The sequence below is a fragment of the Coenobita brevimanus genome, chromosome 78 (assembly GCF_032717465.1).
Source record: "Coenobita brevimanus isolate Jiangsu-jjx chromosome 78, ASM3271746v2, whole genome shotgun sequence".
Lineage (NCBI taxonomy): Eukaryota > Metazoa > Arthropoda > Malacostraca > Decapoda > Coenobitidae > Coenobita > Coenobita brevimanus.
In genome coordinates this window covers 47178696-47196497 of record NC_137031.1, presented here as the reverse complement: position 1 = coordinate 47196497, position 17802 = coordinate 47178696, and the positions used below count along the sequence as shown (strand labels likewise).

The following is a 17802-nucleotide window of genomic DNA, read 5'->3' as shown; positions in this document are numbered from 1 at the left end:
CATTAATACCAGTCATCATCACTGTGATTTCCTTCTTACAGTACTGCTTTTCATCATATCATTCCACTCAAACTGGCCTTTTTTTTTTTTTTATCAATATATGTCCAGCAACTACAGCACTCTCCTTTCGATATATACCAACACACCTGCAATATGTTTATATAAATTTTCTGTCTAGTAATCACGCTACACCTGTATACCACAAGCCTTCACAAATACTCATCACTTATTACATCAGCTCCTAAAAACACACTTGCAGTTTGAGGCACACCCTATATGGCTACATTTTCACGCGATCCGAAGCTCCAGGCACATCCCTACACATCTGTCACTCCAACACCTCGGCACCTGCTGCTCTGTACATCTGCACTGGGGGAGGTGGGGTCTGGCGAGCTCACAAACTGATGATAACCAATGTGCCAGCAGCTAGAGCCACTGTGTAGGCGCTGTGAAGAGGAGGGGCCGCCGCGCGCTGCATGGCTGCCGGGGCGTCGTCTATAAGGGGAAGGGGGAGAGAAAGGAACAAGTTACTGAGTTACACGTAAAGTTCCGTGAGATCTGAAATCAGGACAGTGTTCATATCTCGGATCGACAAGACCTGATGTAGCACCACCCATCTTATACAATACTCAAGCGTGTCAATTGCAAACTAGGCTGAAGTTCTTAGACGTTTATGTAGTGATCTGTAGGACACACACACACACACACACACACACACACACACACACACACACACACACACACACACACACACACACATACACACACACACCACATACTGATTACATAAACAGCTTATCTTTTTAAATTTTTACATGAAATCTTAAATGCTGACAAATTTACCACACAGTGTGCGTCAGTCATATCCGGTACGTGTATATACTTTGAGCTAAGGAAAAAAAATGAAACCTCTGTTTTTTTTTTCTAAATGAGAATGTTATTAACAGAGAATGAGATACACAGAAACAGAAGGCCAGATCAGGAAGAGTAAATTATGTCAGCTTACACACACAAGACACACTAAACGTGAGCTATAAAGAATATGAAACTCATATCTATAAGATTCTCACTAAATTCCCTCCTAGATAAACTTATACAACCGTCAATGAGATAAATATAATAAGCTCAGTACACAAATCTCATCACAGGGAGATTTATTAATTCATAGACAAAAGCCATTACTGTAATTAACTATTTTTTTTTTTTCACAAACTTGATCAAAAACATCATTCATGTTCACAGTCCCGGTCCATAGTAGTGTGGCCGACTACACTGTGATAATTTGACACCCTGACCTGTAATGATGTAACCACCTGACCTGTGATATGGCTACACTGGCATGTAATATGTTTCCACCAACCTGTAATGATGCTATATTTTTTTATTGCATTAAAACCACCCTGACCTGTGATGATACGGCACCCTGACCTGTGATGATATGCACCCTGACCTGTGATGATATGGCACCCTGACCTGTGATAATATGGCACCCTGACCTATGATGATATGGCACCCTGACCTGTGATGATATGGCACCCTGACCTATGATGATATGGCACCCTGACCTGTGATGATATGGCACCCTGACCTGTGATGATATGGCACCCTGACCTATGATGGTATGGCACCCTGACCTGTGATGATATGGCACCCTGACCTATGATGATATGGCACCCTGACCTATGATGATATGGCACCCTGACCTGTGATGATATGGCGCCCTGACCTGTGTTCTGGCCAACCTGACCGGTGATGCTGTGACTGTCTTAACCCGTGCCGACCTTAACCTGTGCTGACCTCGGTTTTAAATGAACTTAGGCTATCATTTCCCAAAGTACTGTGTGTTCCGCCTTCCATGTGACGTGTGATATGCGAGCTGCAGAATCTAGCTTTGAAGTGTGCTGATTTGTAGATACCCTAAGAAGACTTGGTGTTGATTTGTGACGGCCTTTTGATTAGATTGTGACGACCTAATGATTAACCTATGACGACCTAATGAACCAGTGACGACCTAATAATTAACCAGTGACGACCTAATAATTAACCAGTGACGACCTAATGATTAACCAGTGACGACCTAATAATTAACCAATGACGACCTAATAATTAACCAATGACGACCTAATGATTAACCTATGACGACCTAATGATGAACCTGTGACGACCTGATGATTAACCTATGACGAACTAATGATTAACCAGTGACGACATAATAAATTCTCCTGCCACGACCCAATGACGACCTAATGATTAACTGTGATAACCTAATGACGACCATATGATTAACCAATGATGAACTAATAACTGGCCTTTAACGACCTACTGATTGACCTGTGATGACCTCCTGTGACCTGAGAGCGCTGACTGACCTGTGATGATGTGGAGTGTGACTGAGGACGGCTTGGCGTTGGCGGGGACACAGGTGTAGTTCCCGGAGGCCGCTTTCGTCACCCGGCTCAGACGCAGCTCACTCTCCCCACCCCTGCTCACCACGCTCACCTGAGATCAGCAGGATGGTTAGGATCACACGTACACGCTCACGTCTACACACACACACACACACACACACACACACACACACACACACACACACACACATCCATGCTCAATCTGCCCCTGCTGAACACCGTCCTTTTTGCTCATGCCACTGATGGGATCCACTCATAAATTTGGCTCAGTTAATTAGTAGACATTTGCCAGTGTAGGGCTGGGCAACAAGTCTGACAACGGTGTAAAATCCTCCCTTCCAAACGCACAGTGTAGCTGCATCCCTCATCCAGACTGCATCAGGAGTATAGAGGCAAGATCCTGTCTTATATGTGTAGATATGTGTGAAGTGAATGAGCTAACTACACACACACACACACACACACACACACACACACACACACACACACACACACACACACACACACACACACACACACACACACGACCATACGTACGAGCATACACCCAAAACCATATTTGCATAGTTCCACGTAGTCATACTGTCATGTCAGAGGTTATAGGGTCTGTTTTCGCGCATACTTACGTACATTCTTATATACGAATACCTAAATACGTACACGTCTACGCTAACATATGTGTTCACACTCGCTTCACAGTACACCCACAAACCTCTCTTTATATTTTGCTCACATATTTATACGCACACACAACCATCACTGTAAACACACATATTTTGAGTATATACTCTCACACGTAATCTTGACTATACACATACACATACACGCTAGCATACAGTCATTTTCGCACACCCATGCCTATTCATTTACATATCCATGCTTATATTATACAGTAATTTACACTTACGCTCGCATTACCACTGCCATACGTTTCCATCCTCAGGCTCGTAAGTGTTCATCCAGTGTAAAGTCTTGTCTGTGTTCATGCCCACGTGCACCACGCACATCCATAAACATTTGCTTACATATTCATGCTCACATTTCTCCTTTCATAAAACACACATACACAAGTAGCCCCTAAATTCCCATGCTCATTTCTGCCGCGTATGAAATTATATTTTCTGAACGTGTTCATTAACATGATGAAACGCCCACATGGATAAATGAGCATACTAACTTATAAATCAGTAAGATTCTAAATCTTTCAGGTGCATAACAATGTTCGGTGATAATCACACATCCAAATCTATATCTGCATCAGTCTAAATACGTGCAGTATATACAACTGTGTCCACACACATACACACACACACACACACACACACACACACACAAAACCGCTCGTGTGAAAAGTTTTGGTCTATCGACAAAATACACGCTTACAAATTATATGACAATCCACGCACACAAGGTCTTGCATGTGTGTGTTGACCAAAAGGAAATATTATTTTCTGTTCTTGATGGACTGCGAAAAAATCGACATCCTTAACACGCACGCATCTTCCAGGTGTACCGGTGTGTGGCATAAGACAAGATATTGCAGCAGACAGCTAAACATACCCACACAGTCTACACACTTACCACATTAACCCGTTGATATTACACAAGTGTCTTTGCAGTTCTCAGTTGCTGAGTATCTAGAGTTCATGACTAAATATTAAAGAGGATCCAGCAGTCTTCCCTTGAATATATGACTACCGGTACATTTTCTCACACTCGCGATTCCCACAGCGAGGAATTTTTGCACCTCTCTTCCTCACAAACATTCATACTTTAGTAGAACTCATTCCTACACTTACTTCTCAAATTAGATTCCAAAAATCCTCTCTCACTTCTACCTGTGTTCACTGCATAGATGGGGGCAGGTCACATCTACAGTGACAGTTAAATAGTTCGCCTATGACCAATAAACGAGTTTGCGTTATATACAGCTGCCAGTCCATTGAAAAGCCACGTACAAGACGACTGCTCTGATTATGTAAACACAGACATCACATCCCGTAGGATACTGAATAAAAAAAAAAAATCTTAGTGAAGGAGTTTAAGGCCGCATTATCACTCCATAAATTCTAAATTAAGCCACAGATCTTTGTTAATTATAGGACGGGAGCACTGTATAATTATCTACAAGACGGGGGGTTGGACACTTTGAAAAACAGTATTATACAGACACGAAAAAAACATGAAATCCGTTCACCTGCTGGAGCATACGTCGAATGATTTTCACATGTCACTTAGCGATCTGGTTGTGCTCCTGACATTAGATTTCAAACTTTTAACACTAACTTGTTACCAAAGCTCTGAAAACAGGGAATGTGTTGACATTTACACACACAGTCACCTTCTTATTCAGTAACTCTACCTACTATCAGGCATATCTGTACACACACACACACACACACACACAAACTGTCATGAATACCAGACCCATAATGCTCACAGTAGCCTAAACACGCACAGGAAATTACAAGCTCATAAGCACAGCCATCTGCATACATTTACAGCAGTTTTTTAGTCCTCGTCGCTAACAGGCGCAAATACACACCCACATAAATCTACACACCCACACAAAGTCAGCTGCAGTTTCCCATTTGGCAGCCCCTCACACACCCACATATGTCCAAACACCCACACAAAGCCCTCCGTACCCTGTCCCTACACCAAAGCCACTCACATACAGCCGCAGGCAATCGCTTATACAAACATGCGAACATCACCGTCATCCCCAAGCACAAACATGGCGTCACCTTTCTACATTCATAGTTTACTGTCACACACAACACACACACACACACACATGATACCATCTTTCAGCGTTCATAGCTTACTGACGCACACACACACACACACACACACGCAGTCAAGCACAACTCGCTCGCTTCCACAGAACACAAAAGCAGCTATATCAGTACTCAGCATCTCCAAAGAATATATGAATGTGAAAACTGACTGCCAGGAACGCATTCTGGGACAACGAAGGGAATAAATTTGTGGTGTGATATGAGTGCATGCTGCGGTGTTCTCGGTAATTACGGCCTGATTTTGGCTTGTTTGCAGAAGTACACAGACACGGCCAGAAATTTATTCGAAAAAGTGTGGGGGTGTTTCCGCTGTGTGTTGAACCGGTCATAAATTTCCAGAGAGGTAGAGGCGAGGCAGAGAGTAAGGCAGGGATAGTGCAGTGGGATTGTGAGGCAGGCTGGTGAGCTAGGGTGATGGGCATGGTGATGAGGTAGGGTACTGAGCCGGGAGTGGTGAGAAGAAGCAGAGGTTATGAGGCAGGGATGGTGAGGTTAGGGTGGTGAGGCAATGATGGTGAGGCAGGGGTGCTGAGGAAGAGTGGTGAGGCATGATGTTGGCAATGGTGATGAGACAGGGTGGTGAAGCAGCGGTAGTACGGTAGGACTGAGGCAGGGGGATGGGGAAAATGATGATATAGACTGATTAAGCAGGTGAGATGAGGCAGTGGTGTTAAGACAAAGGTGGTGAGGCAGAGTGATAAGGCTGGCGTGGCGAGGCAGAGTGGGGACGCTGGGCTGGTGAAACAAGTAGATGAGGTTGGGGTGGTGAGGCAGGGTGATGAGGCTGAAGTAGTGAGGCAGAAGGGGTAATGAGGTGGTGGGATGGCAGGGTGGTGAGGCAGGGGAGGTTTGAGGTGGTGGGGTGGCAGGGTGGTAAGGCAGGATGGTAAGGCAGGAGTGGCCAGGAAGGGTTATAGGGCAAGCTGCTGAGGTAAGAAGGTAAGTTATGGGTGTGTGGTAGGAGAGCAAATCATGCAGAACACCCTGAGGCAGCGTTGGTGAAAGACGAGGATGAGGAAACAGCGTGAGGCAAGGAAAGGATGAGCTGGTGTGAGAGGAATGAGGCAAGTGAGTTACAAGAGGATATGAGACTGGGGAGGTGAGGATAGGTGGTGTGGTAGAGGTGGTATTGTTAGGTGGCGTGCTATAGATGGTGTGGCGGTTGTGGTGGGGGTAGGTGGTATTATCAAGCTGTGTAGTAGGGTTGGTGTGGTATCGGTCGTATAGTAGAGATGGTGTGGTAGATACGGTATGGGTGATGTGGTGTGAAAGAGGTGGTGTGGTAACGATGGTGTGGTAGAGGTGGTGTGGTTAAGTGGTGTGTAGAGGTGGTGTGGATAAGTCGTGTTGTAAAGGTTGTGTGGTTAGGTGGTTTAGTTAGGTGATGTGGTAGAGGTGGTGGGACTGGGTGGTGTGGTAGAGGATATAATGGTATAGGTGGTGTCACGAAGGTGGTGCGATAGACGTGGTATGGTTAGGTGGTGTGATGGAGGCGGTGTAGTGGAGATGGTGTAGCAAAGGTGGTGTGGATAGGTGGTGTGGGAGAAATGGTGTGGCAGAAGTTTTATGGCAGAGGTGGTGTGGTTAGTTGGTGTGGTAGAGGTGGTGTGGTTAGTTGGTGTGGTAGTGGTTGTCTGGGTAGAGGTGGTATGGTAGGGGTGGTATACTAAATGGTGCTCCTGAGGTGATGGGGTTTGATGGCATGGTAAGTGTGGTAGTACTGCAGGGGTGGTGTGATAAAGGTGATGTGGCAGAGGTGGACGTGGTGTGGGGGTGGTGCTTTTCTAGTTAAGTGGTATGGTACAGATGGTGTGGTTAGGTGGTGTGGTAGGCTGTGTGGTGGTACAACTGCGTGGTGTGGTAAATGTGGCATGATAGAGTCAGTGTGGCAGAGGTGGTGATGCAGAGGAGGTAAAGTTGGATGATGATAAAAGGGTAGTGAAGTTAGACGGTGATGCTGAGGAAGAAAGAATGTAGAAGTGGTGAGATTAGATGGTGATGAAGAGGAAAGATGGACAAAGGGTGGTATAGCAGCGTTAATGCTAGATGGCGATGCAAAGAAAGGATAGCTGGTGATGTAGGATAGTGAGGCTGGGTGGTGATGTAGAGAAAGGAAGGATATGTGGTGATATAGCAGTGGTGATACTAGATGGTGATGCAGAGGAAGAAAAGTTACATGGTGATGCAGGAGTGGTGTGATTAGATTGTGACACACAGGAAGGAAAGAATGATGAGGATATACAAGTGGTGAGGCTGGATGGTGATGCAGAGAAGGTATCAGGGGATGGTGGAGACAGGGAAGTCAAAATGGAACAGAAATCCCTGAAAACTGAGTAGCCCAACAGCCTACTCAGCTCTCCTGTTCTTGAGCCTCTCTCATTTCTTTCTGTCTAAACTTTTCAGTCTTTTTTTCCCGCTTGCTCTACAATCGTTCACATTTACATTTTTATTACCTCTCTTATACTCCAGGTCTATATTTCTTATGCCATTTGTCTTACTTATTTTTTTTTTTACAGATATGTTCGTTCTCTACCTCATTTTACTTTTCACTGATAACATTTCGCTCCAAATTTTTCTTCTACGTCTAGTCCTCCAAAGCTTTCATTATTACTTGTCTCATATACTCCTGTGTCAGTTATTTTTCTAGTCAATTTATCTGTTCGCTTGTTCTTCAGTTATATTTTTACCGTTCTTCCCTGTAATATCAAATTCACTTTTCATCACTTTCTTTTTTCTAACCTTTCACCTTTCTCCGCCCTAACGCGTCAGGTCAACCCTCCTCTCCCTCCCCCTTCTTTACCTTCCTCTACCAGCCTTCTCACCTCCATGACCCCCCCTCCCATCCCCCTCCATCACCGCAACAAAGCCTCAGAGAAGAAAGACCAGGGAACAAGCACGCACTTCCGCCTAATTCTCTCTTCCCTACTCCTCTCCTCTACTCTACACCCACTTCTCTCACTCCTGCCGTCACCTCTGGCCCATTCCCCCACTGTTTCATTCATCATTTTTCCTCCATCATTCCCATTTCCCCCGTATTTACATCCCTTCATTTTTTTTCCTGTCATCTCCATCGCTCCACCTTTCCTTCTCCTTCCATTCTCATCTCCAAGACAACAATAACTTCACAGGTGCGACCTCATCCAAAAAGACTTCTCTCTCCCTCTCTCTCTCTCTCTCTCTCTCTCTCTTTCAACTTTTCTCTTCTCACGCATCCTCTTCTCTTCTCTGTCTGTCCTCCTTCCCTTCATTAACCCCGCCTTCTTCTTCCCTTCCCCCCTTCTGACCCTCCTGTCCATTATTTCCTCTAAAAGCCCCCTCTTCCCTCCTCCTCTCCTGGTACCTCCACGTCCTCTTGTTCTTATCCATCTAAAGTAAGGTGGAGCATCCTCTCTCTCTCTCTCTCTCTCTCTCTCTCTCTCTCTCTCTCTCTCTCTCTTTCCAAAGTCTCATACTCATCATCTCTCTCTTCCAGCCTCCCACCAACAACACAGCTTGGTTTGAAATGAGAGTGTAACCCCAATTAAATATCCCTCTCATCACTCTCTCATCGGTTTCCCTACTCTCTCCCCAGCTCCGATGGTGTTCCCCTGTTTCTTGTGTCGGTTATTCCTCATTCATTACATCCTTCCTAAGCCACCATTTCTCTCTCCTCCCTCTCCATATGCCACAACAAAGCCCTCTGAGGTGAGACGCCGGAGCCAGCAAGCGGATCGCGTGTTGACAAGATGCAAGGCGGCTCCCTTGACACGAGATCAGAGACAAGGTAATGGTCTAGGTGTCTTGCTTCCGCACGGAAACAGCACATGGATTATGAATAAAAAATAACACTCTATAAAGCGTACTGGTACAGTGTTCTGCAGTCTGTATTTCCAATCTTGAGAAAACTCGTGGATATATATCTTCATATTTATACTTATAAATTTATCTATCTATCTGTCTATTTATTGACAGGTAGATAGATAGATAGATAGATAGATATAAAGGGTGAAGATATCCCTTCATTACTCGTTTGGGGTTCCTGGAAAGCCAAGGCTTGGAAAGGTTCTAGGCTAAGCTGCAGTATTTCAGAATATATAAGCCAAAGGAGAGCACCCTACTTCCTGGTAGCGTTTAAATTACAGAAAACCTTCGTCCACGTCCTGCATTCGAACTGTTAAGGGTTAGCACACACCCTCCCCTGACGTGCTTGTCTGGGACAGGGCAGGGTTCGTGCTTGCCCTCATTAAGGAAACTGTCAACTTGAGTTATTGATTACAGTAGTGGTACTGAAGAAGGTACCCCAACCTGACAGTACTGGGACGGTTGTACTCTGGTTGCTATTCAGCTCTTGTGATAAGGGTCTGCTGTATGTAGACTAACTGTACAGTCAACCAAAGAAGTACCGGCCATCTTACCCCACTTATTCTGAAACATGGGCGGTGCATTGTGGTATATGGAAGCTGTGATATATGCAGATATTGTCTGTGGTAATTACTAACAAGCTAAATCACATAAAACATAGCAGATTGGGAACTATATTTTTTGAGGCACCGGGTTAATTAACATTCATGCGTGTCTGCAGAACTCGCTAATTTTCACATCCATTAAACCCAAGGTGTGCGATATTTTTTGGTTGACTTGCTGTACGTAGATGATTAGAATTCCTTGGACAAAAATCTAACAATGCCTGACCCTCTTTTTTTTTTTTTTTTTTTTTTTTTTAATATACCAGACATGACAGTCTGAAAACAAACAGCCATTATCGTGGTTATATTAATCATCTGTTATATCTTCATCGCTGTAAAGACATGCTGGTGTAGAACAAACGTTTTCAGCGTAAAATCTGTCGATATGATTTTACAGGTAAAGAACAAAAAATTAAATAAACTACAGTTCTTACGCAGTTACTGAGATGCATCTTCACTGCTGTAAATAAAATCCTTTGCCGGTCCTTCATATTCAAAACTCTTGATTTCTCATTTCCTGAGAAAAGATAATGCCTTTTTGCCACTGACATCTGATCCATTATAGCGGAATTTATATTGCAAGAAATTACGACAAGATAAATCCATGAACTTAAACATTAGTTCCTCAAAGTTATTTGTGTGGGAAAATATCTCGCACACCAAGAAATGTCTGTGCGTGTATGCGTAGTTATAACAGAGAGGAGGAGCCACTAGGAAGGTGAAATTTAGGATTCGTGTGAATGTAAACAATAGCAGCCTTTCAAAGCTGAATAGCCTTTGTTAGAATCTCTGGCAATATCTCTCTCCGCCCCACCCCCTCCCTGCCCACGTTCCATTCCTCTCTCTCTCTCTCTCTCTCTCTCTCTCTCTCTCTCACACACACACACACACACACACACACACACACACACACACACACACACACACACACACACACACACACACACACACACACACACACACACACACACACACACCATCCACTCAATCGAAGTAATGCTACTTTGGGAGTCTGCCCTTTCCTCTCTTCCTTCCTTCCTCTTCTTTCTTTCCTTCATTCATTCCTCTTCCTTTTGCCTATGGATGACTCTACACTGAGTGACAAGCCAAAAGGTTTCCTGTATACCAGGAAACCATTTACTACACTGGGTGGTAACCATATAACCAAATTATGAAGCCTGGTGGTTTAGTGGATAATAAAGGGCTCTAATCGGATTGAGCCTGTGTAAGTTTATGCCCAAGGGATGGTTGGGGCTTATTGCTCACGTAATGCCACTCAGGGATGAGTGAGGCTGGTCACTCTCATCTTAAATGTCAGGACCAACCCGAGCTCCTACACTCCTCATGGGACAACATAGGATTGGATGATGGATTGATGAATATATATATATATATATATATATATATATGTAAATGTATCTCTCTCTCTCTCTCTCTCTCTCTCTCTCTATACAGTGTATATATATATGCAGTTATAAACACATAACATATGGATACACATACACTGCTGTATCTCTCTCTCTCTCTCTCTCTCTCTCTCTCACTGCTCGTCTCTTATATATTTTTTCCCCTCTCAAGGTACCTTTCTCTCCTCTCTTCACACACTCGCTTTATACACACCGGCTATTCTCTTACACACACAAGAGCTCTCTCTCTCTCTCCCTTCCTTCCTCCCTCCCTCCCTCCCTCCCTCCCTCCCTCCCTCCCTCCCTCCCTCCCTCTCTCTCTCTCTCTCTCTCTCTCTCTCTCTCTCTCATTTGGATTGATCTTTTTTTCCCGCTTTTCTTTTAATTTCAACCTTCTCCTCCTCCTCACCGCTTTATGTTCCACTGACCACCTGCATATAATTGAACTTCCCAAAAACTAACTTATCCAAATGAAAATTGCCCATTGTCACTCAGAAGGATAAGATCTAACATTTCCAATACCCTGTCTCTCTCCTTTATGCACCATCACTTATCCATATCCTTACACCACGTATATATATATGTTTCACCGTCTTGCCTCACCTCACTCCCTACCTTCCCGTCTCTTGATACAATACCGTGGCTCTCACTCTCACCTTCTTACTCGTTAACACTGCCGTACGCTTTCATACTTTCCCATCCTCACATTCACTCACACCTACTGTTACTCTCGCCTATTCACACCTACGCTGTTTCCCACCCATTTCCTTATACTTGCTCTCAATCTCACATCCTCATACTTTCACACCCTTCCACATTCTCACGTCCTCAAACTCACCTTTTCAGTATTTCACGCCCTCACACTTTCTCACTCTTGGTGTTACGTTCACATCCCTACAATTTCTCATTTTTCATTTTCACACTTGCTCTCACACTCACTCTTCCTCACTTTTTTCCTCCTCTCATTTAGCACTCTGTTTCCTTTATCTACGCATCTCTCCCATTCCCTCACACACACACACACACACACACACACACACACACACACACACACACACACACACACACACACACACACACACACACACACACACACACACACACACAATTGGTAATGTCCTGTCACGCATTTCGTAGCCCTGCGCCTTTCTTTCTCTCTCTCTCTCTCTCTCTCTTTAAAAAGAAAAAATAAAACACACGCACATAACACTCAGTCATACATTCAAGCCACGATTTTAAACCCTTTTACCTCCCCCCCCTCAACACACACGCACATAGTCTACTCTCCCATTACACAACTCTCTCTCTCTCTCTCTCTCTCTCTCTCTCTCTCTCTCTCTCTCTCTCTCGCTGAGAGGGATCACCTTGAAGCTGTGGCGGGGCCTGAATCGTGGCAGGCAGTGCCACCTACTCTGGAGGCATGCCTGCCTTTGTAGGGTCCGGCATCCGTTGGCTTCGTGGACCAAGCACCCCCTACATCACTGGTGAAGGAGGCCTGCTAATGATGTTAGTCTCTGCACATTTTCTATCTATGGCGGGACTGTTGCCTCCTCACGTGTTTGCCGTGCGTGGCGTCCCGTAATACTGGGAGTTGGGAGTCCTGGGGGTTGAGTGATGCCGTACAATGCTCCCAGTAGCTACGATACACCTCTTTCGTCCCCTGTTCTGGCTAGACGGGCGGCCTGGTTGGGCCCGACAAGGTTAATCGGCTGGTCATGCGTTGGCTAGGGTCAAGTGGGCACTGGGGGGGCTGGTGGCTCCTATCGTCCTCGAGTCACCCTTGCCCAGGTCCCCCGATGGTTATCCGCGTATACTCTCCTGCTACCTCTGGGGTTGCCAGTGGTGTTGTCCCTGGCATAAGACCTCCCTTTGTTGGGCTTCATGGAAGGTGGAGGAGTGGGAGAATGAAGGTTATTTGTTGAATTATGGAGGAGAATATTATTAAATCTGCACCACTACCACACCACGTCCACCACATCATTTACCCTACAGCACCTCTGCCACATCACCTTTATCACACCACCCCTGCAGTACTACCACTTGCCCCTGGGGTGTATCCTTTTCTGCCCCAGCGTTCTGCTGGGTCTGGGAGGCGTTCCTATCGGGTTGGTGTGGCTCTGGGGTACTGGGCAAAGGTCACTATTGTTCATCAGCGTCCTCTGAGCCTGAAGACCGGCCACCTAAGGTCTCTGTTGTCAACCCTTGTGTCGGCCCCTCTCCTGTTCCCTCTGCTCTGCAGGCTGAAGGATCTAGCCAAATGTTATGCTGGTCTCTTTAGTGGAGGATGACGAGTTTGGCATTTTTAACTCTGATAAAATGACTTATTTCCATAGCCAGACTGGAACTTTTACTGTAATTGATTTGTCCTTATGCTCAGCTGATGCTGTTTTAGATTTGATCTGGGATGTGTTGGCAGACCTTTATGGCAGCCATCATTTTCCATTACTCTTAGCGCAAATGAACCTCAGCCACGTCTTCCATGCTGCCTTGTGGATAAGGCTGACTGGCCACTTTTCAGGGAATTAAGTTCCACTTCACTTTCTGTCAATGAGTCTGGCTGTCTTACTGAGGCAGTGTCATATTTCAATGACTTGTTACACTCAGCAGCCCTCTTATCTGTTCCAAGAACGAGGGGTCAATTTCCTAAACGTCTGGTTCCATGGTGGAATTTTGAGTGCAGTTCTGCAGTGATGGCCAAATGAGTCGCCTTCTCTCAACTTCATCGTCACCGTGGGGATCCTCAGTATTTGGTGGCGTATCAGAGGGCACGAGCTCATATGAAGAGGGTTTTAAAGGAGGCCAGGCTTTCCTCCTGGAAGGGTTATGTTTCCTCCATCAGTTCGAGGACTTCCATCACTCAGGTGTGGAACCAGTTAAGGAAAATTTAAGGAAAATTTACTGTTCCCTCCACTCCTGTTTTATCTGCAGCAGGTGGAACTGTGGCTGTTCCTTTCGCTGTTGTAGAGTTGCTTGTCGATCATTTTGCCAGTGTGTCACAGAAGGATGCAGATACACTTTCGGCTTGCCTCCATCGGTACCTAGATTCTAGTGGGCTTAGTTTTGATTCCTCTGGGGGAGAGTCTTACGATGTTCCATTCTCTGTTTCTGAACTCCAGGCGGCTCTGTCGCAGTACCATGATTCCTCTCATGGTTGTGATGATATTCTTTCTTTTGCTTTTTACATCACCTGGCTAATGAGTCCCTTTCAGAGAGTGGTTGTTCCAAGGGTTCTCCCCTCCATGCCTCGGCGATTGGGAAGTGGCTCTTGCCAGGCTTTGCATTGGGTGCTCTCGGGTTACACATGGGTTCCTGATGAGTGGTGGGACTCAACCGTACTGTGATGATTGCCTTGTTCCCCTTACTGTCAGTCACTTACTGGTCGATTGTCCGTGTCTGGGGAACCTACTTCAGAGATTCCTCCATAGGCCTACTGTCTGTCCTCGATGCTTGGTGGAGCCTCTAGCGATTTTACTGATGTTTTTAGTTTTCTTCAGGAGGCGGGTCTCCTTGCACTTTAATAAATAACTGATATTTTATAAACTACTCTTTTATTTTCAGTATTTTATTTCTACTAACGTATTAACTTTATTTTGATTATGTACTTTTAATTTGCTGCGTCTTTTACCTTGTCTGGCGGCAAATGACCCTGGCAGGTGCGCCACCAGATTTTAATTATATTCAATCAATCACTCAGTTAATCTCTCTATCTTTCTCTCAGCCTCACCTTTCTATCAGCATCGTAGTTGATCATCTGGTCGCCATGGTACCAGAACACATATGTAGGGGGATCTGTGTAGTTCCTGAGGCGACACAGCAAAGTCACGTCACTCCCTTCCTGGGCATAAAGATCTGGTCGCCCCGTGATCTCTGACACCGCCTCTGAAAGAAGGAACAATAAATAATGTAATCTTAGTAATGTAGGTATGATGGGTTGATGCTGGCAATGGAAATGTGCCCGATAATTGCTTGTAATGTGTGGAAGGGGAACATCCATTAGCAGCGCAGAAGTAGGGAATCTCTGTTTCCAATATTCTTTCGAGGACTATATGCTGGCGGTGCATGTTTTTGGAATATCTGTTTGCAGTGTACTGTATATATGAGAAGTACCTCTCAACCGTGCAGGTGTTTGGAAAATCTGTTCGCGATGTAGGTGTGATGAATATCTATTTGTAGTGCAGGTTTAGAGAATACTTGGTGGATACCAGGAATACAAAATTTGTTGTCATTACATTATCTGTTGGCGTAATCGATATCTGTTGGCAATGCAGTTGTAAGCGAAATCTCCTCACTGCAGTTATTGACTATGTAGGATGAAGAATATCTGTCAATAATACAGATTGTGTTGGTAGTGCAAGATTAGGTTTGACTATGTAATGAAAACAGACGTAGGAGCACAGGAACAATAGGAGTATCAGGAAGCAATGGATACAGTTATATGCTTATGCTTTTTTTTTTATTTTTACCCATTCACCACGAGAGGTTTTCGCTGTTGATTAAAATCGTCCTGCGTCACCAGGAATACAGCAGGGAATATTTGTTGGCACTAAAGGTATAATACAAGATCATTATTGCCAGTGCAGACATAAATTACCCGTTTTATTCATCCCCCCCGCGACTAAAACAGGTCGTCTGTTAAATGAATGAAATCGTCTGGAGGTAGCAGGAACAAGATGAAGTAGAGCAGTTAGCGAGGCGAGTGTATACCGCACTTTTTTTTTTTTCGACTCATTCACTAAGAGACGTCTCCCTAATATAATCATATTGACCGCAGTGAATATGAAATATAAACTGCTACTAGCACAGTGAATGCGCTTGAGTGCCTGACTACTGGAGGGAAATAAGCAGCTTTTGGCAGATGCAATATTGCAGCTGAAATGTTGCAGACATTGTAACTGGTTTAGTTTGAGGCAAAGCTGTGTTTATCTGACGTAAGGAGAAATTAGTTAATCATGCTTCTTCTTTTCAGCTCAGGTTTTAATGTCATAAAACTGAAATTATGCCTCATAAACCGAAAGAAACGCTGCTTCTTAAGGCGCAACGATAAAATAATAAGAATACCACGGAGAAACTACCCTAATTCTGGGAAATATATACATTTAAACTGATCATGTTCATGATAAAATTTTTATTGTCTCCAGTGTAACTACGCTTCATATTTTAAAAGTGCTAATCTAACTGTGAATTTTACATATTACGTGCCAGGTTCAGACTAATAAAATAAACAATTGAAATACAATACCACGGAACATAAATTTAACTACCCAGTCGGAGGTCCATTAATTAAACATTGTGCGTTGTGGCTTACAAAAGTGTATTTTTGTTTAAAAACTGGAAGCAGAATATTTTCCCCTCCCACGTAGATCCAAGAATTAGAATGGTTTTGAATTTTTAGTAAAAAGATATTGCTTTCAAAGAATAACCATTCTTAAATTCATAATTTAGGATAATAGATTAAAATAATTAACCATGTGAATACCAACTAATTTTTTATTATCCATATATTTATCATCACCGGATTCCTGCATCTGACTCTCGGCTGAACTAACTGTATGGCCTTAGCTGAAATACAATACTAGACTTGTCCCGACTATTAGAAGGTTATTGGTGACGGTATTAACACTTTAGCTCCTTGACAGGAACTCACTTGAAGACGAATAAGATCGTATGGCTTTAGCTGTAATGAAATAATAGATTTATCCCCGCAATGTGAGGGTTCAAAAGCGTTAAAATGAACAATATAGAAGGTGTGTATGGTAAAAACTTCAATATTCTGATAATACTCAGTCCTAACTACTGTATGTGCGAAGTTATGAATGTAGCTTTACATCTGAGACCAAAAAAGCCTGAAGAGCCTTTCACAACGCATAAACCTTAGATTTCATTACATCAGCTAAAGTTAATGTTAATTTTGTGTTTAAGAGCTTTATAACTCATATTAAGAACAATTCAACGAGCTTGGTAGCCATGTTTCCCATAACTTTACAGATGCAGGACGCATATCACTCCCTCCGTTGTTCATTCCCGACAAACCCAACTTAACTTCTTCCCGTCATCTGACTTTCTGTCTTTATATCTGGCTTGTCGATCTGTTTTCTTGGATCAATTCGATATCTGGTAAATAAGACGAGGAACCTAATCTCAACCATTTTGACTTTCTGTTTTTAATATATATATATATATATATATATATATATATATATATATATATATATATATTGTCATATTTATTGTCATATTTCGTAATTTCCTGTATCCAAGGGGTGCTTTTTTTTTATTCCACAAGATGACACGAAAACTTATCCTTTCCGTTCCTTTAACAGCACTCTTAAGAGAACTTTCTTGGGTCTTCGTCAATCTCAAGATTTCTGACTAAGGAATTAGGACAGGAATTAACACTAATTAAATACATCTTTTTTGTATCTGCAGGGAAATTTACTCTCTTTTATGATACTCTGTTTGGTTAAAATTTCCCTGCGGCAATCATCAATTCTTGAGACAACGGTATCTTCACAGCGAATTGTATAGCATTTATTTTTTTAAAATGTTGAAACTAACTTATTCTATTCGACTGGACAAGGTACATTAGGGCAAATAATAACCATGGGATTCAGACTTGGAGGAGATGTTCAGTGATAGTCACTTTCCTTTCATATTTAACGTGACCAAAAGGGTAAGCATTGTGAGGCCTGCCGCAGAGTCGGATGGATGCAAGGGACAGGGGAAGAAGTTGTTGGTGAGGAAG

General features: G+C 43.7%; 1 protein-coding gene across 1 annotated transcript in view; it reads right to left on the bottom strand.

Moving 5' to 3' along the window:
• Positions 1–394: 394 nt before the first annotated feature.
• LOC145408671 (zwei Ig domain protein zig-8-like) overlaps positions 395–17802 on the bottom strand; it is a 393413-nt gene continuing 376005 nt past the window's right edge. The window contains exons 6-8 of the mRNA XM_080279351.1: positions 14785–14939; positions 2370–2499; positions 395–495 (exon numbers count right to left, since the gene is read on the bottom strand). Coding sequence (XP_080135477.1) covers positions 395–495; positions 2370–2499; positions 14785–14939 — 386 coding nt within the window. The remainder of the gene's footprint in view (positions 496–2369; positions 2500–14784; positions 14940–17802) is intronic.